The sequence below is a fragment of the Phyllostomus discolor genome, chromosome 3, assembly GCF_004126475.2.
Source record: "Phyllostomus discolor isolate MPI-MPIP mPhyDis1 chromosome 3, mPhyDis1.pri.v3, whole genome shotgun sequence".
NCBI classification, from domain to species: Eukaryota; Metazoa; Chordata; class Mammalia; order Chiroptera; family Phyllostomidae; genus Phyllostomus; species Phyllostomus discolor.
The window spans coordinates 9,546,019-9,571,197 of NC_040905.2; the positions used below are offsets into that span (position 1 = coordinate 9,546,019).

Consider the following 25,179-nt stretch of genomic DNA (forward strand, 5'->3'; position numbering starts at 1 on the left):
CCCTTGTCTTCGGGTCTTTGCACTTGCTGCCGCTGCTCCGTCCCCTCATCTTGTCATGGTCCTCTCCTGTCAGACAGATCTCAGCCCAGCATCCATGCACACGCATGCACATGCACGCACACACAGGCACGGGCACTCGCACAGAGACTTCTGGTGTTGAAGCACATGTCAGGATCTTAAATTTCTTACGTGTTTAGGCCTGTGTCCCCTCCGAACTCCAGTCTAAGGCCGTTGAGGGCAGGGACTTTGGTTGAGTGTCGTTCCCCCAGTGCCTGGAGGGGGACCCGGCACTGCGTAGGTGGCCACAGCCCCTCCCTGCCCCCCAGCAGGCCAGTCGCCGCCTCTGCAGGCGGTCAGCGTCCAGCAGAAACACACAGAAGCGCCTGTCTGCCGGGGTCCCCTTCCTGGCACAGTTGCCGTGACGTTGAACTTCAGTTGTCTGTGTGTCATTGTCGATATTTTTGTCACATCTGCAACCCCCTTGTATTATCCCATTTTTTTTGCTCTTTAAACTTAAAATTTATAGGAAGTAGAAACTTCGTATCACAGTGTCCATGGAAAACTGATATTAGTTGTGATAAACACGTGGCTATTAAAGTGAATATATACTGATTAAAGTGTCGTTACACGTATCACTTAAAGTTGTCGGCCACAACTCCAGTTTTATGCTCTGCTCTTCTGTGTTCTACTAGCGTTAGAGTGGCGGGCTGGTAAACGTGTTCAGTCATAATCTTGAACTTGAAGCCTGTTGTTGGAAAACGGACCCTGTCGTGGACCCTGAAGCAGCGGCTGGGTCCGAGTGCTTGAGGTCTCCTAAAGACAAGTCAGCCTCGGCCTGGCGTCCTCACAGTCGCTCCTGTGCAGGGCGGGTCCACCGGTGTCCGCGTTCACCGCCGGCCTCGGTGCGCACAGCGCAAGGCGCGTGCTCGCGGGAGCCGGACCAGCGTCTGAAATTCCTCTCCTCGTCTAGGGCCGACCACGCCGTGCGACGATGGACGCCGCCTCCTGTCTCAGACGACGGTCCCCGAGGGTGGCCGGCGAGAGCGTGAAGATGACCTCGAATTTCCGGTGGTTCTTACCAACATTCACTCTGCTCTGTTTGCTGAGCCGCGTGAGCGGCCAGAGGAAGGGTGAGTGCATCGGCCCCAGGGAAGGAACGGGCTGCGGTGCTTCGGGGCTGGGGTGGTGGAAACCCGCTTCTCCGCAAGCTTTCTTCGGTGTACTTTTGGTCTCCTTTTATAGCAGCTCTTAAACGTGGATCTGCATTCTTTTCCCCTTAAAAAAAAAACTAAGGTGTAATTCACATACACTAAAATCCACCCTTTCACGATAAAGTTCTGTGGATTTGGACAGACGCCTACTGGTGTGCAGCCAGCAGCACAGCGCGGGCACAGGACAGCCACTCCCCTCCCACAAGCCCCCCCACATCAGTGGTCAGCCCCTCCCCTCCACCGAACAGCCACTCCCCTCCCACAAGCCCCGCCCCCTGTCCCTCAGTGGTCAGCCCTTCCCCCAGCCCCGCCCCTCAGTGGTCAGCCCCTCCTCCTCTAGCCCCGCCCCTCGGTGGTCAGCCTCTCCCCCTCCAGCTCCCCCCTGCTGAGACTCCGCAGTGCCTCTCAGAGTGTGCCCTGGGAGCCGATATCGAATCCCTCTTTAATGTTATTTGTTTTCATCTTATTTAACGATGTTAAGAATGTTTGTGTAGATATTACCTAGCTTATTTCTGTAAACCATTACCCGTCTGCCCCTGGGTTTAGTTCGCACTTCATTTCCATGATTAAAGACATCTTCTCATTCCCCCCAAGATCACTGCTAAATAACTTTATTATAATTACTGGTGCCTTCTAATCTGAGTGCTTCCCGTGTTTCTGTTTTGTTTTACGCAAACAGCTTTATCATTTATTGCTATAGTATATATATATATATATATATATATATATATATATATAGTGCCAACTCTGGAAAAATGAGAGAAAAAGACTTTTTTAGAGACATTGGTATAGAACAGTGATTTTTAACCAGCGTGCTGCAAGAATTTCTAAAACATGCAATTCCTGACCAGTCAGGGGCACGACCTCTTTTCCCGTAGATTGTCAAATAAAAAAAAATGTCAACAGCCAACACGACGGTAGCTGTCCAGTGTGAATGAATCAAAGTTATACCTGCTTTTTATATATCGGCAAGACATAATGCATGTTTGGTGTGCTGCAGAAGTTAAGTAATTAGTGTACGTGAGCCACGAGGTGAAAAAGGTTGGAAATCACTGAGATAGTCTGAGATGGAACACGCCTTTTACACTTCCATTGCTTTTTCCCCTCCTTCCCGTCTTCCCTTCGTCCCCCTCTCCCTGCTCCCTTGGCCTCCTTCCTCTCTCCTCGCTTTGCTTGGAGAACGAGAGTTCTCCCCCGTGCAGTGCACGCACGTTCCGTGACGTCGTGTCATTTTATAGATGGGAGTGAGTGCCGTTAGATCGTAATCATCTAAGTTATTTGTTACTTTTAGTTGTCCGGGCCCACATGAAACACGTGCCTCTCAGACACGTGTGTGAGCTCATTACTGTATAAATTTACTGCGCTTCATAAAAGTCAGGAGGCTGGTTATGGGGTTTCTTGCCAGCGGTGGTCCGGGAGCCCGCCGCGGGGCAGCAGTCGTCGGGAGCCTCGAGAGCCGTGTTCGTGGGCGTGGGAAAGACGTCGTTTTCACCTAGAGTTATGCTACTTGCTCGCTTTTTGGTTTTTTTTGTGGGGTTTTTTTTTTTTTTTTTGCAAATGAAGCTCTTGGAGATGAAAATTCTCCCAGGCCCCCACTTGGTCCCATCACTGAGTCAACACAGGTGCTCCCTCTGTTTACCTTAGTTGCCTGGAAGGGGAATTTTTGACAGAAGCCTGACCCCTGAGTGGCTTAGCGGTTGGCCCACTTGATCAGGTTACTGCCGAGCTTTTTTAAGCCACAGCCACCAAAAGAAACACAAAACCGGTCACCTCCTGCGACTGTAGGTTCATCTCAGCCTCACACAGAACACGGCCCCCCCCCCCCCCCCCCAGCCACCTACGCTCGTGCTAAGGGTTGAAAACAGTCTGACTTGCTGACTGCAGACCGTGCGGTCGGATGATTAAGCGTGTGTGTGTGTGTGTCTGTGTCTGTGTGTGTGTCTCTGTCTCTTCTCCTGCTGCAGGGGCTCCTCGCGACCTGAAGTGCACAACCAACAACCTGCGCGCCTGGGACTGCTCGTGGAAGGCGCCGTCCGGAGCAGGCCGCAGCGCTCTGTACGAAGTCTGCATCGAGAACAGGTAAGGGGAGCACGTTGATTCTCCGGCAGCCGTCACCTAGAAACGTCCGTTCTCCTTTCGTTTCAGAGCATGAAAACATTTTGTTCTGTAAATATTTAAATGGAATTTGAAATTTTTTTTCTCTCTTTTCCTAAAAACTCTGCACCTTTCACCAGTCAAGATGGCAACGAACCTTTCTTCTGGCCAAAACATCGATTCTTTTTTTTTTTTAAGGTTTTATTTATTTATTTTTAGAGAGGGAAAGGAGGCAGAAAGAGAGGGAGAAACATCAATGTGCGGTTGCTGGGCATCATGGCCTGCAACCCAGGCATGTGCCCTGACTGGGAATCGAACCTGCGATACTTTGGTTCACAGCCCATGCTCAACAAAACATCGATCCTTTTGTGCTGTGACTAAGGAGTAGGTGCCACACCCCCACGGTGCCGTGGGTTCCGATGTGTCCACCCGTAGCAGTTAGGTTGAAGTTTCACCCGGGCCTAACAGGGAATGTCAGGGGTAGCGGCTTAACAGACAGTCATTGGCCCTCATATACGAAGCCTGGAGTAGGGGTTCAAGGAGGACCTGGTGGTTTATGGCCACAAGAGACCCGGGCCCTCTGTTCAGGCCACTCTGCCGTCTTGGACATGCGATCTCGTGGTTCAGGATGAGGCTTGAGGAGCAGCTGTCATGTACACATTCCAGAAAGTGGGAAGGAAACACACTTTTCTTCAAGGAGACTTGTAAGAAGAAGAACCTCTGCTCGCCTCTCTTTGGCAGAACTCAGGCAGGCGGCTGAGCCTGGCTGCGTGGAGGCTGGGCCACGCCTGCTCCTGGAGGACAGCCACGGGCCCAGACAGGTGAACGTCGAGTTCACGTTAGTGAGGAAAGAGGGGAAGTGGACCTTTGGAAGCAAGTGGCAGGTGCCTTCTCAGGTAACAAAGGTATGGGCTGGACGCTCTGAAGTCTGGAGCTGAGGCCCTTGGGCTGCCCTGACCCAGACCAATCAATCCCCCTGCTTTCCCAGTGCCCAGAGGGCGCGGCATTGTCTGAACCACACAGCCTCTCCCAGGCACGGCCTCTCCCAGGCCGGCTTGCTGACGAGGTCTGGGTGGTGATGTAGATCTACCTACCTGTGTATTGCAACGCCCTCAGATATTTTCTCGGTAGGCGTTCATTTGCAGAGCCTTGTTCTCGTCCCGGGGGCCATTTGTCAGTGTGGATGAGTTTGGTTTGCAGAGCCACTCTCCATTCTTCTTCTTTTACTTCCTGCTGCGAAAATAAAGGATTATTTTCTGCTCCCGTTTGCACTGGCGTTGTCTTGGGTCGGCTGGCAGCCCTGCCCTGGTCTCCTCCTCCTCACAGCCCCAGGCCGAGGGCCGTGGGGGCTGGGCAGAGGGTGCCCCGCCTGGAGGGCTTTTACAGCTTCCTTCCCAGGCTGACAGCTGTGGCTTTCACTCGGAGTTCCCTGCAGAAGGAGGTGCATCTCCATGCCTCGATCCAGAGGAGCGGGGAAGTGCAGCCCTACTATGAGTCCTGATGGGGAAAACCTCCCAGACGGGGCACAGAGCACCCCAGGCCATCCCGAGAAGTTGGCGCTGGTGCCTAGGAGTTCCAAGTGGGCAGATCTGACCACACTTGGGTTCGGTGCCCACAGGGATCGTGCTCGAGGGGCCAGGGTGCACGGGTCTGAGGAGTGCAGTGGGCAGCTGCAAGGTGCTTCTTGGAGGAAGCGTGCTTGGGGAGCGGACATCCTCGGTTCTCTCAGCAGGAAGGGGACGAAAGAACCTTCCAGGCTGGAAGAGCACTGTGCTCAGCGCATGAACGAGTGGATTAGCACAGTTCAGGGAATTCGGGGGGCTTGAATGCCGGAGGGGAAGCCCCCAGGGGGCACTGCAGCCCCGAGGCGAGAGGGTTGCTGGCTGTGCACAGGAAAGACCTCAGACTCAGCCAGACAGGAGGCGGAGGTGAGTGAGTTTGTTAGTGAGGCAGTGAGACAGTGGGCCGTGCCACAGACCCAGGGGCCGGCTCTCCTTACAGGCGAGGGTGGGGGGGGGCCCCGCCCCCCACCCCAGGCTCTGGGGGTGGAGCTTGTATCTGCCGCTTCTTTGGAAAGTTGCCGGCTGGGGGGACGTGGGAGAACAACGCTGGGGTTCACGCTCACCATTCCGAGGTGCACTTTGTGGTCTGCGTCTCTCGTGTGGGGTGAGTAAACGTTTGTGGGATGCACAAGCTTCTGTGACAGGACTCTCACCTCAGGCTCCGAGTCTAACGCGGCTTCACGTCCGTCTGTGTGGTTAGCCCTCACGCCTCTTCCCCACAGCGGTGTGGTGTGGCTGACACCCACAGAAGCCTCGGCCTTCGAGCTGAGAGGGGGTGGGCGAGCCGTGCAGCCCCGGCCCCGAGCGAGCACGGTGAGCAGGCCCCTGGCGGGTGCTGGCGTGGGCCAGGGGTGCGGGAGCCGCCAAGAGGCCCAGTGCTTGAGTTAAAACCTTTTGGGGAGTCCTGGCCAGTGTCGCTCAGGTGGTCGGAGTGTCATCCCATGACCAAACGTTTGCGGGTTCGATTCCTGGCCAGGGCACATTCCCGGGATGTGGGTTCGATCCCTGGTCTGGGCGTGTACGGTGCATGGTGCAGGCGCGTGCAGGAGGCGATCGGTCAGTGCTTCTCTCTCTCTCTCTCTCATATCCTTGGCGTTTCTCTCTCTCCCTTCCTCTCTTTCTCCAGAGAGGCAATAAAAATGTGCCCTCTGGTGAGGATAAAAGAAAACAAAATGTATGGGAAGTGAGAAATGTACGTGAGCACCAGTAAAACGGATGCGAGTATTTCCTAAGGACCCAGAGGGCCGTGGAACCGCAGAGGCCACGGCCACCCTTTGTCTGTCTGAGAGGTGGCGGGTGGGGCGCCAGGAGCCTCTGCAAGCTGCCGACCAGAGCCAGAACGTTGTGGGCAGTGAACCAGGGGCCCAGAGAGGGGAGTGGCCCTCGGGGGCGGGCGTGTTCTTAGGGGCGTCAGGTAGCTGGTTTCCTGTGGGTGGCTGGTCTCTGTTAGGTGGAGGGGTGTTTGGGCAGGTGGGCGGGTATGCCCGGAGGGGAGGCCGCCAAGGGCACTGGGGCGAGGTCGGGGAGAGCGAGCTGCAGCCCTGGTTCTGGAAGGAGCCGGCTGTGCTCGCTCCCTCAGCATTCTACCACCACCTGGTGGCTTCTCCTTCGCACCTGCATCGGCACACTCACCGTTAACCTCCCTTAGCCTGGTCCTCACACGCAGTATAACCTGTCGTGTTTCTGTGCACCACGGAGCATGCCGTATGTTCCAGTGCGTTTTGTGTTGAGTTTTAATGGAAACTATGCTGTTCATTTTATCTGCCGATTAAAATGTGAGCGATTTCTTCTGTTGCAGGTCCCCTCCATGTTACCGATCGGGGAAAACGAACACTAAAATCCCGACTCTTCTGCCTGGCGATCACGAAATAACGATAAACCCGCTGCACGATTCCGGAAGCTCTCTAAGTAGATTCACACTCAATGAAAAAGATGTCTGTAAGTATCTGAGAAGAAAGTGGACTCGGAAATGACTCAGGACAGTGGCTGTGCTGGTTTTGGGCTGCTTCGTGATTGGCAGACACTGGCCGTTCTCCTGATGTCCAGCGGGGGTGGGGAGGCTCTCGCCCTCCCAGCGCCACCCCCCTGCCCCGCGGGTGGGGGAGCCCAGCGGTGACGCGGGAGGATGTGCACGGCCCTCCAGGCCAGGGCTGGCGCCTGGCACGCAGGCAGTGACAGCAGTCAACACAGCGATAGCCGTTGCTGTGAGTGAATCAAAGCCTCATACCCGTTCTTTTGTCAGATTGGCAACAGTTATATATTCGGGTGTGCCACAGAGGTTCAGTGGTTAGCTGGTGTGTGCCGGGAGATGAGGAGGGTTGAAAATCGCTGCTTGACACGGATGTCACTGAATTCAGGACCCTCCCCTCAGTTGGGTGCGTTCTCCTCGGCCCCTTGGCCTGGGGGACCCCTGCACAGCTTTCAGAACTTTTCAGGTGCTCCCCACTATTCCAGGCGGCGACCTCTGACCGCCCCTCTCGGGGGAGACCGGCTCCCTTCCCCTGAGGCAGCCGGCCCCTGTCCTCTGCAGCACTCCTCACAGTCGCGTTAACAATCCGTCATGGGATCAGGGGTCACCGTGCGTCCCTTTCACAGGCGGGTGGGCTCAGTCAGGCAGGGGCTGTGCCCCCACACCCGGTCCCTCGCCCGGGCCTGGCACAGGGCAGGCGTCTCCTGTCAGCGTGTTGAGTGGGTGCCCCCGTGTGGGTGCTGCACGCACGGAGGGGAAGCACGGAACCGCCCAGGCCCACGGGGAGGGGGACTGTGCTCCACGCCGAGACCGTAAACACCCGGGAGCCTCGACTCTCCGTGGCGGGTGAGCGGCTTGGGTGGCTCCTGAGCCCTGCTATGGAATTGGCGTCATCATAATGTCACGATGAGCCCTAGGAGGATGACTGACTATGAAGCCAAGGAAAGAAAGTAAAATTATCTTGGCAGTCTGTGCAGTTTCACAGAGGGGTGTGTGTTTGGAGAGGTCTGTGTCCAAGAAAGTCTGAGAGGGTAGTAACAAAGCATGCTCCCCGGAGCTGCGTGTGGGGCAGCCTTGTGCAGGTCAGCTGTGGTCCCAGAGCCCACAGAGAAGTACCGTGAACTCTCCCGTGTGTCTTCTGTGTGTGTACTTGCGAACAGTGAGCTTCGTCTGTGAGCTGCTTAACAGAAGACACAGGTAGATTGTCCAGTCAATATCCAAGCATGAGGGGCAGAGCGTCACCTCGAACGGAGGAGCCGTAATCACTTTTAAGTGACTGGTTATGAACATCGAGACTTTTGTTTCCAGCTTTTGAACATTATAGCCGGTGCTTTAAGGAACATCGTTTGCACATACGTGTTTCTGAATTCGTGTGATATGTTCCTTAGGCTAAATGTCTAGAATTGGGAGTGCTGCATTAAAGAAAATCCCACTTTTTGTGACTTTTCATGTCCATTGCCAGCTCTCCCAAAATTGTGCATCTCTCCGCATTCCCGAGAGCATGGTCTCGGGGAGCCCCTGTCCCTCCCTGTCCTCGCCAGGACTGGGGCATGTCTGTCTTGGCTTGGCCACTTCAGCCTGGTGGCCCCCAGCTCGTAGCGCCACTGTCTTTGCATTTCTGCGATGATTTGCTTTAAAATTAGCAACCACTTTTATTTTTTTCTGAACAGTTTGTGTCCTCTGTAAGTTTTCTCGTGCTGAAATTATTGCGTTTATTAATCCCGTCACATCTGCTGCAAATATTTCCCCAAGTGTAAACTTTCAACTTTGTGGTATTTTTCACACCACAGGTTTTCATTGTTACATAGTTTCTTGCTGTTTCTCTTCATGAGTTTTTAGGTTTGTTTTCATGCGTGACTGAAGTCTTCTATTCACATGGAATTATTTTGCGGTATGGCACGAGGAACCTAACTTCATTTTATTCTAGATGAAAAAAAGAAAAGGTTCCCCGGGACCCCGCCCGAGAGCCTGCCTGGTTGCTCTGCAGGTGTTTAGGAGGTGCCGCCTGGGAAGCTACTGGAAGGAGACATTGGTAGATAGATTGGAAAGGCAAATCAAGAGGGACTCTAGCTGACTTATTTAATAGTTTTTTTTTTTGCACATGATGTAATTGGCAGTAGCATTTTTGATTAGTGGCTTGATTGTGATTTCAATATGGGATTAACAGTATCCCCATACTCCGATGTTCCTGCTCCTAAGATAGCACTGATCACACAAACCGAGAAGCCGTTTGGGTGAGTGCCAGAGAGGGAGACGGACACGTCAGTGACTCCTGGGGCACCTGCCGTGTCAGGAGGCGGCTGTGGAGCGGGGCGGAGGGCCTGGGGTCTCTGGCAGCGTGCCACCGAATATGAGAAACTGAGTTTTCTCCAGATCTTACGATGCTTTCGACAGTGCACATACAAAAAAGCAAACAAGGCATTTAACATGAATACATACACGGAGTAAGTTCCTAGTTGACAAGGGCAGGCACAAACGTAAGTCTTTCCGAGAACGTGTGTGTCTCAGATTCTTACCATCGGAGACTTTGGATCTGTGGGAGTCCTGTTGAACAGGACCTTGGAGTCCTGTTTCCTGTTCGAGGCGGGGTGCCTGCCCCGTGGATCCCACGCAAGAGCCGGGAAGGCCCCCCCTGATTCCAACGTTCTGAGGCAGAAAGAACACGGAGGTTTGAGCGAAGAGATGCTCCAGCTTTAAAAAAATAAACAAACGAGATTGGTGGAATTTTTTTTGTAGCCAAAAAGGTCCCAGTTTCTAGAAAGCAGGTTAACGTTGCTCTCAAGCGTCTGTCTTAACCGGAAAGACACGGAGATGCCGGCGATGTCGGGGGGCTCAGGGGAACGTCCCACATGTTCCATACGGACGGACAGGAGGGAGGGAGGGAAGTGTGTGTGTGTGTGTGTGTGTGTGCGTGCGCGTGTGTGCTCCTCTCACTCACAGTGGCGACTGCCTGTGGCGTGCCGTCGGGTGTGGCTCGGGTTTGGAAGAGTGGCCCCTGCTGTCCAGATGAAATGTAAACCGTGGACTTCCCAGGGAGGAAAGCCCTGTCGTGAACGAATGTTGCCTTAGCGGAATGCTCCCGTGTTGCATAATTTTGAACTGACGACATCTTGATAACTTGAAACATTTGAGAGAACCACGTTCTTGGAAGCCTCCGCTCTGTGTGGCCACAGGGGCACCTTGAACTTGCGCTCCCTTGGCCCGAAAAACGGCTCCTGTCTCCCCGTGTGCTCCGCTCTTCGAAGCGGGGTCCCCGCTGACAGTTCTCCTGGGATGCGGCCCCCATGGCCCTCATCTCGTGGAGGAGTGACGTGACCATGCCGTGCGCCTGTCCTGCTTCCTGTTCGGCCCTGAACACCCCACGCACACCCTGTGCGGAGCGCTGCGGTCGGCAGACGGTAGTTACACTCAGTAAGGGCTCATGTTTCAGTTCCGAGACGAATTCATCCTATGGGTTGGTTCTGCCGTTTCTGTTGCTGAGTGCCTGCCTCTCCCGCCCCCCTCTCCCCGCCTTGTCAGGACGTCATTTCCTTGGTCCCTGAGTTTCTCAGGGAGGCCACCAGGGTGGGCCTGTGCGTTTCTCAGCTCCCCGTCGCTTCCTGTCATGGGCGGTGGGGCCATGACATCCAAGGAAGAGCCCGAGGTTCTCTGGCCCTCCCACCAGAAGGCCTGGTTCACGGAGCGGAGGAGCAGGCTCCTACCTCCTGTGGTTCCCACCGCCCCCCACCCCCCAGATCCAGTCCCTTGTCCCTTATACATGGGGCTCCCTTATACATGGGGAGACGTACAGATTGTGGAGGTTCCCTTGCTGCTTCTGCTGCTGTCCCTCCACCTTCCATGATGCGGCTTCAGAGCCCACTGCCGGCCACCTCGTCCCCCCACCCCCCATCCCCCATTCCTTCTCAAAGACGGACGGTCCCCTCACTCACCAGTGTCACTGGCCTTCTCTCGCTCCGGCGAATTCTGTTTGGTTTGCCTCGATGACAGCCCATTTCTTGTGGTCTCAGGGATCCTGGAATTTCTTTTCTTTCCTCCCCCCTCCCCACTTCTGTGCCCTTCCTTCTGGAATGCGGTGTCTTCAACCTCTAACTGCCCACCACAGGCCCCAGACAGGCTTCGGCCGGCTTAGGTCTCTGCGCTCATGCCCACGTCTTCAGCCGGGAGGGCCTCGGCAGGCTCCCCGTGAGTCTGTCCGCGGCCCTGCCCCGCCGTCTGCACACGCCAGTCTGGCCGTGGCCTCCTCTCCCTGACACATGGTCGCCCGCCGCCGTCCCCCGCATCTCCTCACCGTGGTCCCTGAGTCCTTCCGACTCTCTGGCTTTCCCGGGCCAGGAGCCTGCGGCGGTCTTAGCTCTTTGCCTTCCTAGGTGTTCTAACCAACCCTTGTTGCTCTGGCCCAGTCCCTTCTTCGAAGTGCCCATCAGGCAGCATCCTGTCCTTCCCATGAAGGGTGCCGTGAGCCAGGCCTGTCTGCTGTAGCCAGGTATGCCCCGGGGGTCTCGTCCTTGATCAGCTGGTCCCCGTCCTGGTCCCCCGCAGGCCCTGCCGCCCGCCACTGCTCACCGTGCCCACCTTCTCGGAGGACTTCCCAGGTCCACACCCGGCCTGCTGGTCTCTTCCCTCCGCGTCTTCGTCTTTTGTTTTCATCTTGGTGCTGTTTACTGATGCCTGTGACCAGGAATAGCCCCTGGGGTCCTCCTCGTGGGAGGGATGTCCCCCAGCACGGGGGTGGGGCTCTGACACTCTGAGATGCGGGGGGAGGCTGCTGAGAAGACACCCAGGAAGCTCCACCAAAGCAGCCTTTCCATACCCCACGCGGGCCATTTCCTCCGCCCGACCTCCGGCCACACACAGGAAGCCCCCTTGCTTCCCTCCACTGCTGCCTGCTGGTGGGTCCCAGGCCAGACCACACCGGGGTGTTGCGTCAGAAGGGCTGTGGGCGAGAGACAGCCAGCTGGTGAACCCCTTTCTCCGGTTTGGCTGGGGAAGCGTTGGGAGGCGCTGATACAAATACACTCACGTGCTCGCTCTCTGTTTTTAGTCATGGATTCAAGAGTTTGCCTTTGATTCTCGATTATTTCTTGATCCGGCAGTAATAGAGCTTAAGATGAATTGACTAATGGAATTGGCAATATGAGAAATCATTCCTTACTTTACTAAGTTGTATCTTTTTTTCCCCCCTTTTAAGCCTTCATTCCAGACCCTCCAGAGATCTTAGATCTGTCCGCCGACTTCCCAGCCTCCACCTTACACCTGAAGTGGACTGACAGGGGCTCTGTTTTCCCACACCACTCCCGGGTCATCTGGGAGATTAAAGTTCTACGAAAAGACAGCATGGAGGTCGTGAAAGTTGTAAGTCTGAACAAAGTAGATTTTTTTTCTATGACATCGAAGAAACCTAAGTATGTTTTAAAACGATCTTTAAGGTGGTGTTAGTGAAGCCTTGGATGATTAAGGAAGTAGACCAGATATCTTTGCAGGGTTCGTTGGGAACTATATGCCGTGACTCAGAATCACTCAACAGTTGAAAGAAAGTGCAACCATTGTAAGAGGGAAAGTTAAGGAGGAATAAGTGTGATTCCACTACGTGAGCACAGTAAACACTGTCTTTGTGTATTCCGGCCCGGCCTGTTTTATACGCATGAAACAAAAGTGTACATGTAACTTAGTCATTATTTTTGTCTTTATCTAATAGAATATAAAAAGAAATGTCTTGAAACATATTTAGCCATAGCAATTGTTGATAAAATTTGTATAAATCTGTAAGTTTGAACATATCTTAATCTGATATAACATTCTTGTATTTACTAATACATGCTTTTTTTCCCCCTCTTATTTTTTAAAATCCAATTTTGAATGGTTTCCTTATGATCTGTGTTCAGTTTGCTCTTAATCTAAGGGATAGCAGTAGTGAAACATTTTGACAACTGGTACATGCTAATTTTCCCTTTTATCCTTTTACTCTTTTCTTCCTTAATGGATTTGGAACAATGCTTTGTTGTAGATTTAATAATTAGGAGATAGCCCTGTCTAGCATAGCTCAGTGGATTGAGTGTGGACTGTGAACCAAAGGATCACAGGTTCGAATCCCAGTCAGGGCACGTGCCTGGGTTGCAAGCCACGGCCCCCAGCAACTGCACATTGATGTTTCTCTCTCTCTTTCTCCTTCCCTTCCCTCTCAAAAAATAAATAAATAAAATCTTAAAAAAATAAAGATGAGTAGAGCAGCTAATTTAGAAAAAAGAATTAGGGGATCATCTCATGATTTTACAATTTATTTGCCTAAGGACACAGAGAAAACAGTAAAGATAGTAAATAGAATATTTTGTGTCATGGCAGTGTCTTATTTTTCCTTTTGACAACAACCCAAGTAGCACCTTTTCCTAAGTAGCACGTTCCTCCAATGGCAACAGTCACAGTCGGCGTTAGTGTGTATCTAGTGCTTCCCAGCTCCTGACACTGCGGTGAGAGCTCTGTGGATTCTTCGCGTCCACACAGCGGGCCCTGAGGGAGGCGCTGTTCGCATCACCCCCCCCCCCCCCCCTTTTGCAAGTGAAGCTGCAGAGTCGCAGGAAGACATGCAGTGGGAGAGCCAGGACCTGCACCCAGGCAGCTGGGTTCTGGAGTCTGTGCTTTTAACCACTAGTTTATTTTATGCAGTAAGAATATACATATATTTTTAAAGACTTTCTTTTTTTTAAAGATTTTATTTATTTATTTTTAGAGAGGGAAGGGAAGGAGAGAGAGAGAGAGAGAGAGAAAGAGAAAAACATCAATGTGCAGTTGCTGGGGGCTGTGGTCTGCAACCCAGGCACGTGCCCTGACTGGGAATCGAACCTGCGATGCCTGGGTCGAAGCCCATGTTCAATCCACTGAGATACGCCAGCCAGGGCAGAATATATTTTTTCATCTAAGATGCCCTCCCTTTCTTTTCACCTAGCCAAAATGAACCTACATTTCAAGACTCATGTAAAATCCTGCTCCTTATTTTAAAACCTATCCAAATTTCCTCAGCCTAAAATGCTCGCTCTTTTCTTGAATTTTAAGGGCAATTCTTGCCTGCCAATCCAGTGTACAGGTAGATGTGATATGATACAGCTCTACACCATTGTCCTAAAATTATTACTTACTTAAAATTACATCGAGTAGCTTTGTGTGATGGCTTAACATTTTGTGTTCTGCATTCTGACCTCCCGGCTTAGGGTAACTTCTTGAAACCTCCTTTTCTCATCTGTAAAGTGGGGCTGATATTTGCTCTAGTTAATGATAAGATGTTTATAAAGCTGCTAAACAATTGCTAGCAGTCATTACTTCCTTGGTGGGGTAGATTTATTTTTTAAACTAACTCAGGGATGCTAGAATAAGAGGCATTCTCTTTGAAGTATGAGTGAAATCCAACATGAATGAATGGAAACATTATTCTGAAGTTACATGACTCATTCATAAGGATGTGGCAAAGGCAAGGTAGTAATTCTGTAGTTTTTTGAATATGATCTTTGAAGAAGAATCTTTGTATGCAGAGATAAAGCAGGAAGTAAAAAAAACAGAGAGAACAAATTCACTTTAAAAAGTGACATATAAGAGGGTGAATGGTCCAGGTTCATAAAAATGTGGCATTTTTAGCCCTGGCTGGTGTAGCTCAGTGGATTGAGTGTGGGCTGCGGACCAAAGTGTCCCAGTTAGGGCACATGCCTGGGTTGCATGCCATGACCCCCAGCAACCGCACATTGATGTTTCTCTCTCTCTCTATCTCCCTCCCTTCCCTCTCTAAAAATAAATAAATAAAATCTTTTTAAAAATGTGACATTTTTATTTATAATTATCCATTATTAATATTAGTACCTGTTGGATTTGCTTGTAATCAGTCACTTTGTGACGGGTTATTAGCTATCATTGCATGATAGTTTAAAGACCACGAATACTGTGCCTCAGCGTTTTGCTAATAAGTTTCATTCATGGTGTTTTCCTTGATAACTCGCCACTTCCTGCGCACGGCCTCGCACGCAGCCTGGAAGCTGCGCGTTGCCATGACCGGCACTCGAACGACACCTGGGCGTCAGGCGGCAGCTCCTCTCCACCTGTTTTCCTCTCCCTCTTCCTTTTGAGCCGTGTTTCATTAACTTTGCAAACGGAAGATGACAGTCCAGTGCCCTGCCACCTCCCATCCCGGGCACACATACAAACCTGTTTGTGTGCTTCTTCTCACGCTCACTGTCTCTCACACACGCTGCTTTAAAAATCTTCTTTCCCTGGCTGGTGTAGCTCAGTGGATTGAGTGCAGGCTGCGAACCAAAGCATCACAGGTTCGATTTTCCGTCAGGGTACATGCCTGGGTTACAGGCCACGGCCCCAAGCAACCGCACATTGATGTTTCTCTCTCTCCCTTTCTCCCTCCCTTTCCTCTCTAAAAATAAAAATAAATAAAAAAATCTCCCTGGCTGGCGTAGCTCAGTGGATTGAGCGCGGGCTGCGAACCAAAGCATTGCAGGTTCAATTCCCAGTCAGGGCACATGCCTGGGTTGCAGGCCACGGCCCCCAGCAACCGCACATTGATGTTTCTCTCTCTCCCTCCCTTTCTTCTCTAAAAATAAATAAAATATTTTAAAAAAAAACAAAAAAATCTTCTCCCAGTACCGTGTGCTATAATTTTCAGAAGACCAGTGTTTACTGTTTGTATTACAGTTTTGTAAACGTTACTTACAACTCAACCAAGTAGTATATACTATTCTCTCTCGTTTCCTTCCTTGCTTCCTTGCTAGGTTCCTTCCTTCCAATTTCTTGTAATGTCTTATATTTTTACTTTTATTTATCTGCTTCCTTAATTCAACCCAAAGGCTCTCCAGGTTGTGTGAAGCTGTTGAAAGGTTCAGACCTACCAGCATTTTTATCAAAGACATGTTTGTGAACGAAGCTCTCTGAGGGCCTTCCCACTTCTTTCCCACCCCTCTCCAAACTCGGGCTCACACAGATCCTGACGACGATAGCTGTGCAGCGCAGAGCGTGGTGAATAGTTGAGGATTCTTGGGGCCGGGGGTGTCTCAGCACCTCCAGCGTCCTCAGCTCCTACCAGTCACCCCTGCGTGGGCAGGTTCAAACCCAGGTACACCCATAACCCGTGCAAGACCGGCCCCTGTGTCTCTCGGCACATTTGTCAGGAAGCTGTGGTCCTGGGGGTCCCCACGATCATCCAGGGGACTCCCTTCACCTTTTTCTTATGACGGAACCCCTTTTCCCTGAATTCCCTGTCTCCCTTTTATTTCTTCACTTTGGTAAAAGCACGTATTCTAGGAGTTACTTGCTGTTTATTATAGATACTCTCTGCTATTTAGAATAGTAGCTTGCAGGTACATTTTATTTATTAAACTTGAAAAGACTATTGATTTCAACTACCAAGGAGGTGTGGAACAGCTGGAACTTCCATACACTCCTGGCGGAAAGGTAAAATGCTGCTTGATGAATACGCTGAGACTTGATGTCCTCACAAATGTCTTTATCCTGCACTCACCCATGCTTGCTAGTTTAGCTGGGTATAGAATTCTAAATTGTCTCAAGAGTTTGAAGGCATTGTTCAAGTTTTTCTTGTCATGGATCTATCTTGGTCTTTTGTGTTGGATGGACACTCCTTTTGGGCCCCTTTCAGTCTGAAAAAAAAAAATGTCAGCTTGGGAAATGTTCTTACTTTATGTCTGAATTTCTCATATCTGTTTTCTTTTTTTTCCCTTAGAACCTCTGCTCTTTAGAAATTGGACCTTCTACACTGGTTCTCTAATTGTCCTGTCATTCCTGCTCACCATCTGTATTTTGCTTTATTTTCTGAGCAGTTTTTCCTAAGCTTTATCTTGCAGTCCTGCTGTTGAATTTCTATTAATATTTTTAATTTATAAAGTATCCCCTTTTTGTTCTCTGTTCCTTTAAAAAATATATCCTGTTTTTGCAATATCTCTCCTAATCTCTGAGGATATCAGTCATTTAAAATTATTTTTCTTTCTGTGCATTCTGCTTCTTTAAAGTTGCTTTTTAAAAAAAATTGATCCGTGACTTTTATATTAGAACTTTTCCTCCACTTTCTGGTCATCTTGGTTGCCACAAATTTAAGTGAGTGGCTCTTAAAACACAAGAAAAATCTCACTGGAACTTCTGTTTGCTAGACGAGGCTTGTTGAATGGGGGTTGTCACAAGTACTTAAGATGGGATATCTAATTATCAACATTATTTTAGGAAAAAATCTTAATAATATTATCTTAGCTTTTATCTTGACCAGTTCGTGTGCCCCCGGAAAGTTTGTGTAGACTCCGCCCGGTGAATATGAACTTGGCCCTCACTGTCCTGAGCTGAGCAGGGGAAGAAGGCAGGAGTCTCACTCCTCCTCCAATGCAAGAATGCATCGGTTACCAGTCCCCCCATTTTTGGCGCATTATTCCTTGTTCTCAGCTTCCCTGAGGTCCTTCATTCCAGAAGCATGCTGTTTCACTTCTCCAGAGCATAAGTCTCTCTGTTCCTCTGCCGAGGTCCAGAAGGGTTAGTGCTGCGGCAGCACAAAGTGTCAGAGGAGATCTCTTCGGACGACTCGGGAGCCATCTTGCTGTGCGGCCCCTCACCCTCCCTGTGCATTTCCGGGGGGACCCGGTACTGCCCTTCCCCAAGCCTGGTGGCAGGCCTTTCCGTGGGAGGGGTCAGGTTGCATGGCTCTCCCACTGGAGGCCCGAGACTCGGCTTCTGAGTGAGTTCCCATCACTTAGCTGCTCTCCAGCATCATGTCTTATTGGGGGTATTTCTCCTATTTTTTGCCCTTGTGTGTTTACACCTAAAAAAAAAATCTGTGTACTCTTGTTTTAGGCAGATTTCAGGAAGTCAGAAAAAAAGAAATACTTTTTTTTAAATCTCTTGTCTTTTTTAGTAGATCTTCAATATTTGGTTAAAATCATCCACTTTTCATAACTGAGATTAAAATTGTATGTTATTATGATGTGCTTATTTGAAAATAAAAATTTAAACGTATAACACATACACAGTAAAAGCAAATTCAGTCTAAATCAGTCATTTGTTTTGTTCTGAAATGCTGCTCCTCTCTCTGACTTTAATTCTGGGATGTGCAAATCTATCATTTTTTTTTCTCCGTGACAAATGGAGATCATTTGAACTGACGGTGTATTTTCCTGTAAACTGCATTTGATGTTTTGGAATATCCCCCTTTTTTATAACAACGCGCAGGAGTGGGGGCTGACGTTGAAGCGAACGTAAACGAGACGTGGTGATTGTGGCTGTGATGCCATTGTGCCTCGTGGGCAGCGGAGGTGGTTCTATAAAGGGACAGCCCTTTACCCCACGCCGCTGGTCATTAGGTACAGTCTGAAGGGACGCAGCACGTGCCACCGCTGGGAGGTAGAATGGTGCTGTGTCTCATCCCTGCTGCAGGTGACCCACAACACGACGCTGAATGGCGTGGACACCGTCCACCACTGGAGCTGGGCCTCCGACATGCCCTTGGAGTGCGCCACGCACTCCGTGGGCCTGCGCTGCTACGTGGACGACCCTCACTTCTCTGGTCGCAAAGAGTGGAGCGACTGGAGCCCCCTGAAGAACGTCTCTTGTAAGCTGCTATTGTTCAATGAATTTCTATGTCACGTGAGTGAGGTTATAACCTTCCCTCAGGGTGAGATGTAGTTAAAGCTTTGAGTTCTCGGACCCCCGTTTGTCTGCATGAGGGTCCCCTGGGGATCGTCCAAGTCCCCTGCCCCAGTATTTTTTAAACTGATTCATAGAGAGAGAAGGAGCAACATGGACCCGTTCCTCTTGCTCATACGCCCATCGGCTGCTTCCTGTGTGTGCTCTGACCGGAGACTGAACCCACAACCCCGGTGTCTCAGGACAGTGCTCTGCCCAGTGCTGTGCCGAGCCACCCGGCCACAGCCCATCCCAGTGTGTTTTCATTTAAAAAGCCTGAGATAAGCCTCAGGGATCTGTATTTTTAAAGAACTTCCTGAGCGATTGGAGAAACATCCTGGTTTGAAAAGCAGTGTAGCGGACATCCAAGAGCATCGCACATTTTTGTGTGGGTGGTGATGAGGTCGAGTCTTATTTTTTGTTTAAAGTGCCCAACTTGTCATCCACGGAGTAGCCTCTGTGACCTACAGTTTTTGCAGAGACGCAGGAATTTTGCCCCCAATTATCAGGACATTGAATAAAACTCATTTGCAGGTACAATGCTGGTAGTATGGGAGAGGGCCCAGCAAAGTACTGACAGTAAAACAAAGTTCTTCAAAAGATGGCTGATCATTGCAGATTATTCAGTTTAGGGACTGTCTGCAGAAGCAGCTCGGAGGAAGAGGGACTGGAAGCAGGTGGATCAGTAAGGAGAAGCTTGTTGCAGTTCAGCGCAGAACAGTGGAGGTGTGACCAGGAGGACACTCGGGGTTAGAAGTGAGAAGGGGAAAAGGTGCAGAAACACGGAGGAGACAGAAGCAGAATTGGTGGCACGGTGCTTGGTAAGGGAGAAATCCAGCCAAAGACAACTGTTGGTTTGGGCCGCTGGTGCGGCTTTCCACTGAGACAGAAAATACATAAACAAATTAAGGAGGAAAGGTTGATTTCATCGTTAAAGCATTGAGCTTGAGGCACGTGTGAGGTGTCTGGATAGCAAAGTCTCCCAGGCACCTGGAAGTGCAGGCGTGGCATCCAGGGGAGTAGTTAAAGCTGGAGATGCATGTTTGAAAATCATTAGCGTGTATGTGATGTGAAAGTTTTTAACCCTGGAGGTTACCATGACACGGGGAGAAGGGGATGGAGACCGAGGACCTGTCGCTTAGAAGCTTTGTGTCCACGGAGAGGAGGGAAGAAAGACCAGCGGAGCAGACGGGCACCGGCGGGCCAGGAGGAGCCTGGGAGGGCGCAGTGAGGGACCCAGGAGAGCAGGGAGTTTGGAGAAGGGGGACTTCAGGCAGCGCGCCCGGAGCTGTGGACGTCAAGGGGTAAGGCTGCTCAGACGCAGCCACCAGACTGAGCGATTAGGTCAGCGGGCCATGTCAGTACAACAGTTGGGGCGGGAGCCAGAGTGCAGTCTGCGAAGGAGGAACCAGGCCAAAAGGAGAGTACAGGTAATTTAAAGGATGGGCTATTTGGGGGAATAAAAACCAAAGGTAGGCTTTCAGCTGCAGAGTTGGGATTAAAGAAACAGTGCTTTTTAGGCTGATGGAAAGTAAGAAGTCTGCCCTGAATACATAGAATCATTTCAGGGCGATGGAGTTATTTAAAATTGACGCTTTTTCTTGGTGTTGATTTTTCATGCGTGGATATAAACCCATTTATGGGATTTGTAGAACTTCTGAGACATTAACCTGTGACCACAGACATTGACCTACAGTCCCCTCCCCCACCATCACTCCACACTGTAAGTGAATAGAACCACACTCACTTCACTTCTTGTATGTGTCTTGCTCCTTTGAAACCTGGGGGACACACCTTATCTCTGGGCCACCCTTATTATAAAGCACCCCAAGTGTGTTTTGTATACACTGAGTTATTTTTATGGTAAAAGATTTCTAAAGTATTTATAGTTTCTTTTGATCTTCCCAGGGTCCACTGATTCTCCCGGCAAGGTTTTTCCTCAAGACAAAGTGATACTTGTGGGCTCAGATATAACCTTTTGTTGTGTGACGCAAGAAAAAGTGTCGTCGGCCCAGATCGGCTATGCGAAGTGTCCCCTTATCCATCTCGATGGGGAGAACGTCGCTATCAGGATCCACAACATTTCCGTTTCTGAAGACAGTGGGACAAATGTGGTTTTCACGACCAAGGAAAACATTTACGGAACAGTTATTTTTGCAGGATGTAAGTACAAATTTTTTTTTTCAAGTTTCTATTCATCATTTTGTGCTCTCTCTGAAAGCCTTCATGCTTTTTTTTATAGAGCGGCAGGGGTGTGATTCTATTTCTTTTCTATTCTTCTGTTCTTTGATATAAATGATATAAAAGGCACCCAAATTTTTATTCGCCTAAAGGTGAGGTCTAAGCTTGTTTTCTACATACCTGTATCTGTCTGATTTCTAGGCTTTGTGATAAGGTTTGAAGCACTCATCTGCTTATAGTTTGAATTCTTGGTTTAACAACTTTGTTGAGTTGGGGTAGTTAGGATATAGTATTTGCAAATCCTACCTTCTTTAGTAATCATTTCATAAAAGTTAATTTCCCATATAATTATAGCATACCTTTTTAAAACAAGTACCCACATTAAAGAAATTGCCATGATTTTGCACAGAATGTTTCAGCAGCGTGATATGTATTTCTCCAACTTGAAAGAAACCTGCCGGAGGAGAGGGTAGCTGGAGGTCATGGGTGGGAGGACGCATCCCGCGCCCCCTCGCCTTGTGCCGTGTGGATGCCGCCCCGAGTGCAGGCAGCTTTACTGGCGTGGCCGCCTCTGCAGTTCTCAGCCCACGTGGTGCAGCAGTGGCTGTGGGAACAGCCCGGCCCATGCGGCCTGCGTGGCCCACGTGGCCCGAGCACAGATCACCCTGTCCGTTGAGTTCTCCGTCCCCTCCCTGTGGTCACTCTGATGGGGTGGCTTTGTCTCCAGCTGCCTGCCCTCTTGCACTCCGTATTCACAGACTCTGCGTGGGGTCTGAAGGGCTCACGAAATGAAGTGTGTGAAACGTAGTGAGTGGGTTTTGTGAGTTTTCTCACACGTGACCCATCATGTGACCTCCGTCGGTTTAGGAACGTTCTCTCTCTCGCAGTAGCAGGCCACCCAACCAAGGGCAGGGCATGTCCTCCAGTTACCTGGGCCTCCTTTCGTTTGTCTTGGGGATGTGAGGTCTGGTGTGTCTTTTAGTAAACTTAGAAGATGCTCCTCCGTGTTTGATGTCGATGCCAGTGGCTTTTTTCCTCTCTGGTTTATTCTTGTGATTGAAAATAAATCCATTATCTAGCAGACAGAATAGTTATTTACAGTACCTGTTAGTATTCCTGCATATGCTAATTTAATCAGGAGCCAAATAATTGTTATGAATTATTTGTGCAGTAATCATTCAAATAACTTATATTTAAATTTTTTATTGTGTTTTTTTCCATTACCACGTAGTCCCCTTCGATAGTGCCGCTTCAGCATTCAGTATTGACCTTGATGTTAATCTTTCATCATATTTAAGAGGCTTTAAAGTAATGCACCGTGACATAGGATTAGAAAATGTAGATATTTAGAGCACATGTCACATTTTATACTTTCTCACTTGAAAATATTTTCATAAAAATGGCTTTGATTTTAAAAATGCATTTTGCATTTGTTGGTACACAGAAATACGGGTGATTTATAACTAGCTTGCCCAGCTTCAGCTGATCCTTTTATAAGTTAATTCCTTTGAAAAGAAAAGAGTACATTAGCTTTTACACACTGCGCTCTCACATTTTTCCTCTTTGCCTTTGCTTCCACTTCCTTCCGGTTTGCTCCTGTCGTTTGGACTTGAAGTATCCCAACCTAATGTACCTGCCAAATACTAAAATAATAAACATTTTAAATGTACTAAAAAAATTGGTATGTCATTTTAATGAAATGACTGAACGTTTGGCCTTGGACTTGAAACAGTTTTTACAACAAATATGTCAGTATTCGTTTCACTATCCAATTGTCAGACTATCCTGTAATGCTCATTACTCCTCCTGGCATTACCTAAAGCATCCCTGGAGGACATTATTCTTATCTCTGAAGAAGGTATGTGCAGTTTTCTAAGTCTTGATTAATGAACTAAAAACTGATTAAAAATTTTAGTTTTTTTAAAAATGAAGTTACAGAATTTCTCAACAAGTAGATCATTGTTTTTTAAAAAGCTTATCTTGCCCTGGCTGGCATAGCTCAGTGGATTGAGCTCGGGCTGCAAACCAAAGTGTTGCAGGTTCGATTCCCAGTCAGGGCACATGCCTGGGTTGCAGGCCATGACCCCCAGCAACCGCACACTGATGTTTCTCTCTCTCTCTTTCTCCCTCCCTTCCCTCTCTAAAAAATAAGTAAATAAAATATTTAAATAAAAAAATAAATAAATCTTAAAAAGAAGTCATTTTTTAAAATAAAAAAAAAAAAGCTTATCTTGCACGACAGAGAGTTTGGATAAATGTGACAGGAGGAGATACCGGCTTCCGTGTGTGCCTGGTTAGACACGATCACAGATTTACCGGTTTCTGTGCCCAGTGTCAGACCGCAGAGTTCTCTCATCCCTTTCCATCACAGACACACTCAGAGAACACGTTCTTGCTAGTGCTGCCTGAACACAGTCAGAGAGCAGTTTTAGTAAAGAATCAAAATGAGATCTGGCTGGCATAGCTCAGTGAATTGGGCTCAGGCTATGAAACAAAGCATCGCAGGTTCGATTCCCAGTCAGGGCACATGCCTGGGTTGCAGGCCACGGCCCCCAGCAACCGCACATTGATGTTTCTCTCTCTCTCTCTCTCTCTTTCTCCCTCCCTTCCCTCTCTAGAAATGAATAAGTAAAATCTTTAAAAAAAAAAAGAATAAAAACGACAGAAGAACAGTAGTCACTTGACTACAGGGAGGTGCAGGGTTTTAACCGAGAATTACTATGTAAATAATGGTCCTTGTAACTTACTTAAGAACTCTGAAACTTACGATGTATGTTGGCTTATAATGTGATCTGGTACTTCTTTGCAAATATAGATGGATGATCAGTAATAGTACTTTTGACTTGTAGATTTTTCTGACTTATTGGGTACGCCTTCCTTGGCGAGATTTGGTAGATTCAAGTAGTATTTAAGGGGAAAAATGTGATAGTATCTTCGGTTTGCTAATAAGGAGTTTCCAAGTGAGCTAATAGTCATTCTTTAGTATATTTTATTTAGTATAATTTATTTTTATCATTTCTAATGTAATATGAACTAGAAAAAACATGCTATAGAAAGAATGGTAATTCCTGTATTGTTCAAAAAATAAAACATAAACAATACATTATTTCATTTGTAATGAAATTGTACAAAATATAATTAACATTTACGAGACACAACATTTGCAGGGAACATATATGTTAAAATGAGTAACTCCATTTTTTCCTCTTTTTCCTTTCAGATCCACCTGATATTCCCCAAAAGCTGAACTGTGAGACGGTCGATTTAAGGGGGATTATATGCACCTGGGACCCAGGCAGACCGACGGCCCTGGTGGGCCCACGCAACACCAGTTACACTTTGTCCGAAAGGTAGAGGCGACCAGGAAAGGGTGTCTCTCTCACACACACACACACACACACACACACACTGCGGGGCATCCGTCGGGAGGACGTCTCAGGACACGGGGACAGGCCCCACCCCTTGCATATCACAAGCACACGTGTGCCGTAGAAGTCGGGTTTATGGTCCGTGCCGCGGCTTGGTGCATACAGACTCCATCCGTCTCCCTCTCCACCAGGCCCACGGGGAGGGACCCTCAGATACAGACAGAGCCTGTGTGGTGGCCGATCTTTTTCTTCCCCGCGTACACAGCACCTCTGTAATTAATTACAAAGACTTTGAAAACTTTAATTAATCAGAAATTTACCCATGTATTTTCCCTGCGCCGTTTCTCTCTCACCATCCTGATACCATTTTAATATTCTTTATTCCCCTCTGCCTCCGCAGTTTCTCAGGAAAATACGTCAAGTTTAAAAGAGCTGAAGCGCTCATAAATGAAAGCTACCAGTTACTCTTTCAAATCCTGCCCGATCAAGAACTGTATAACTTCACTCTGACTGCTCACAACCCTCTGGGCCAGTCGCAAGCACGGATTCTGGTGAACGTGACCGAAAGAGGTAAGCAAGCGGCGGCTGAACCAGCGCCTTGCACACACCTGTCGCAGTGGCGGGATGTCTCGAGATGAATGAAAAGTGAGCCTGGGGGGGGATCACGTTTTCCCGAGTATTTCCTTTATGGCTGCTTCATATTCATCCTGCAAATTCTATTTTAAAAGCTTTAACATGTGTAATTGCAGGTTCACCATTTTATTGCACCTAAGTGAATTTTTGAAATACTCACTCCCATAGAAAACGTCAGTGGCTTTATCTAATACTTTTTTGTTTCTGAGAAAATGTTGCCCAACCTTTGAAGACTTTTTACTTTCAAGTAATTGTAGGCGGTCGCAGAAACTAACAAACAAGAGACCCCCCAACCCCTCACCGCGCTTTCCCCGGGGCAGCGTCCTAACGTTGCTGTCACACAACCTCCAGGCCGGGCCGCTGACCTTGGACGGCCTGTGAACCAGGCTGCCGAGCTTGCTCAGCGAGCACCGGTTTTCATGTGCATTCAGTTGTGTGTGTGTGTGTGTGTGTGTGTGTTGTGTGTGTGTGCACGTGTAGGTCTGTGCTGGTGGATT

General features: G+C 49.2%; 1 protein-coding gene across 1 annotated transcript in view; it reads left to right on the top strand.

Moving 5' to 3' along the window:
* Positions 1-25,179, top strand: part of LIFR (LIF receptor subunit alpha) — a 68,134-nt gene that overhangs the window by 21,069 nt on the left and 21,886 nt on the right. Inside the window, exons 2-9 of the mRNA XM_028525260.2 lie at positions 971-1,130; positions 3,176-3,290; positions 6,666-6,805; positions 12,025-12,188; positions 18,252-18,426; positions 20,409-20,663; positions 23,902-24,031; positions 24,450-24,619. Coding sequence (XP_028381061.1) covers positions 992-1,130; positions 3,176-3,290; positions 6,666-6,805; positions 12,025-12,188; positions 18,252-18,426; positions 20,409-20,663; positions 23,902-24,031; positions 24,450-24,619 — 1,288 coding nt within the window. The 5' untranslated portion in view covers positions 971-991. The remainder of the gene's footprint in view (positions 1-970; positions 1,131-3,175; positions 3,291-6,665; positions 6,806-12,024; positions 12,189-18,251; positions 18,427-20,408; positions 20,664-23,901; positions 24,032-24,449; positions 24,620-25,179) is intronic.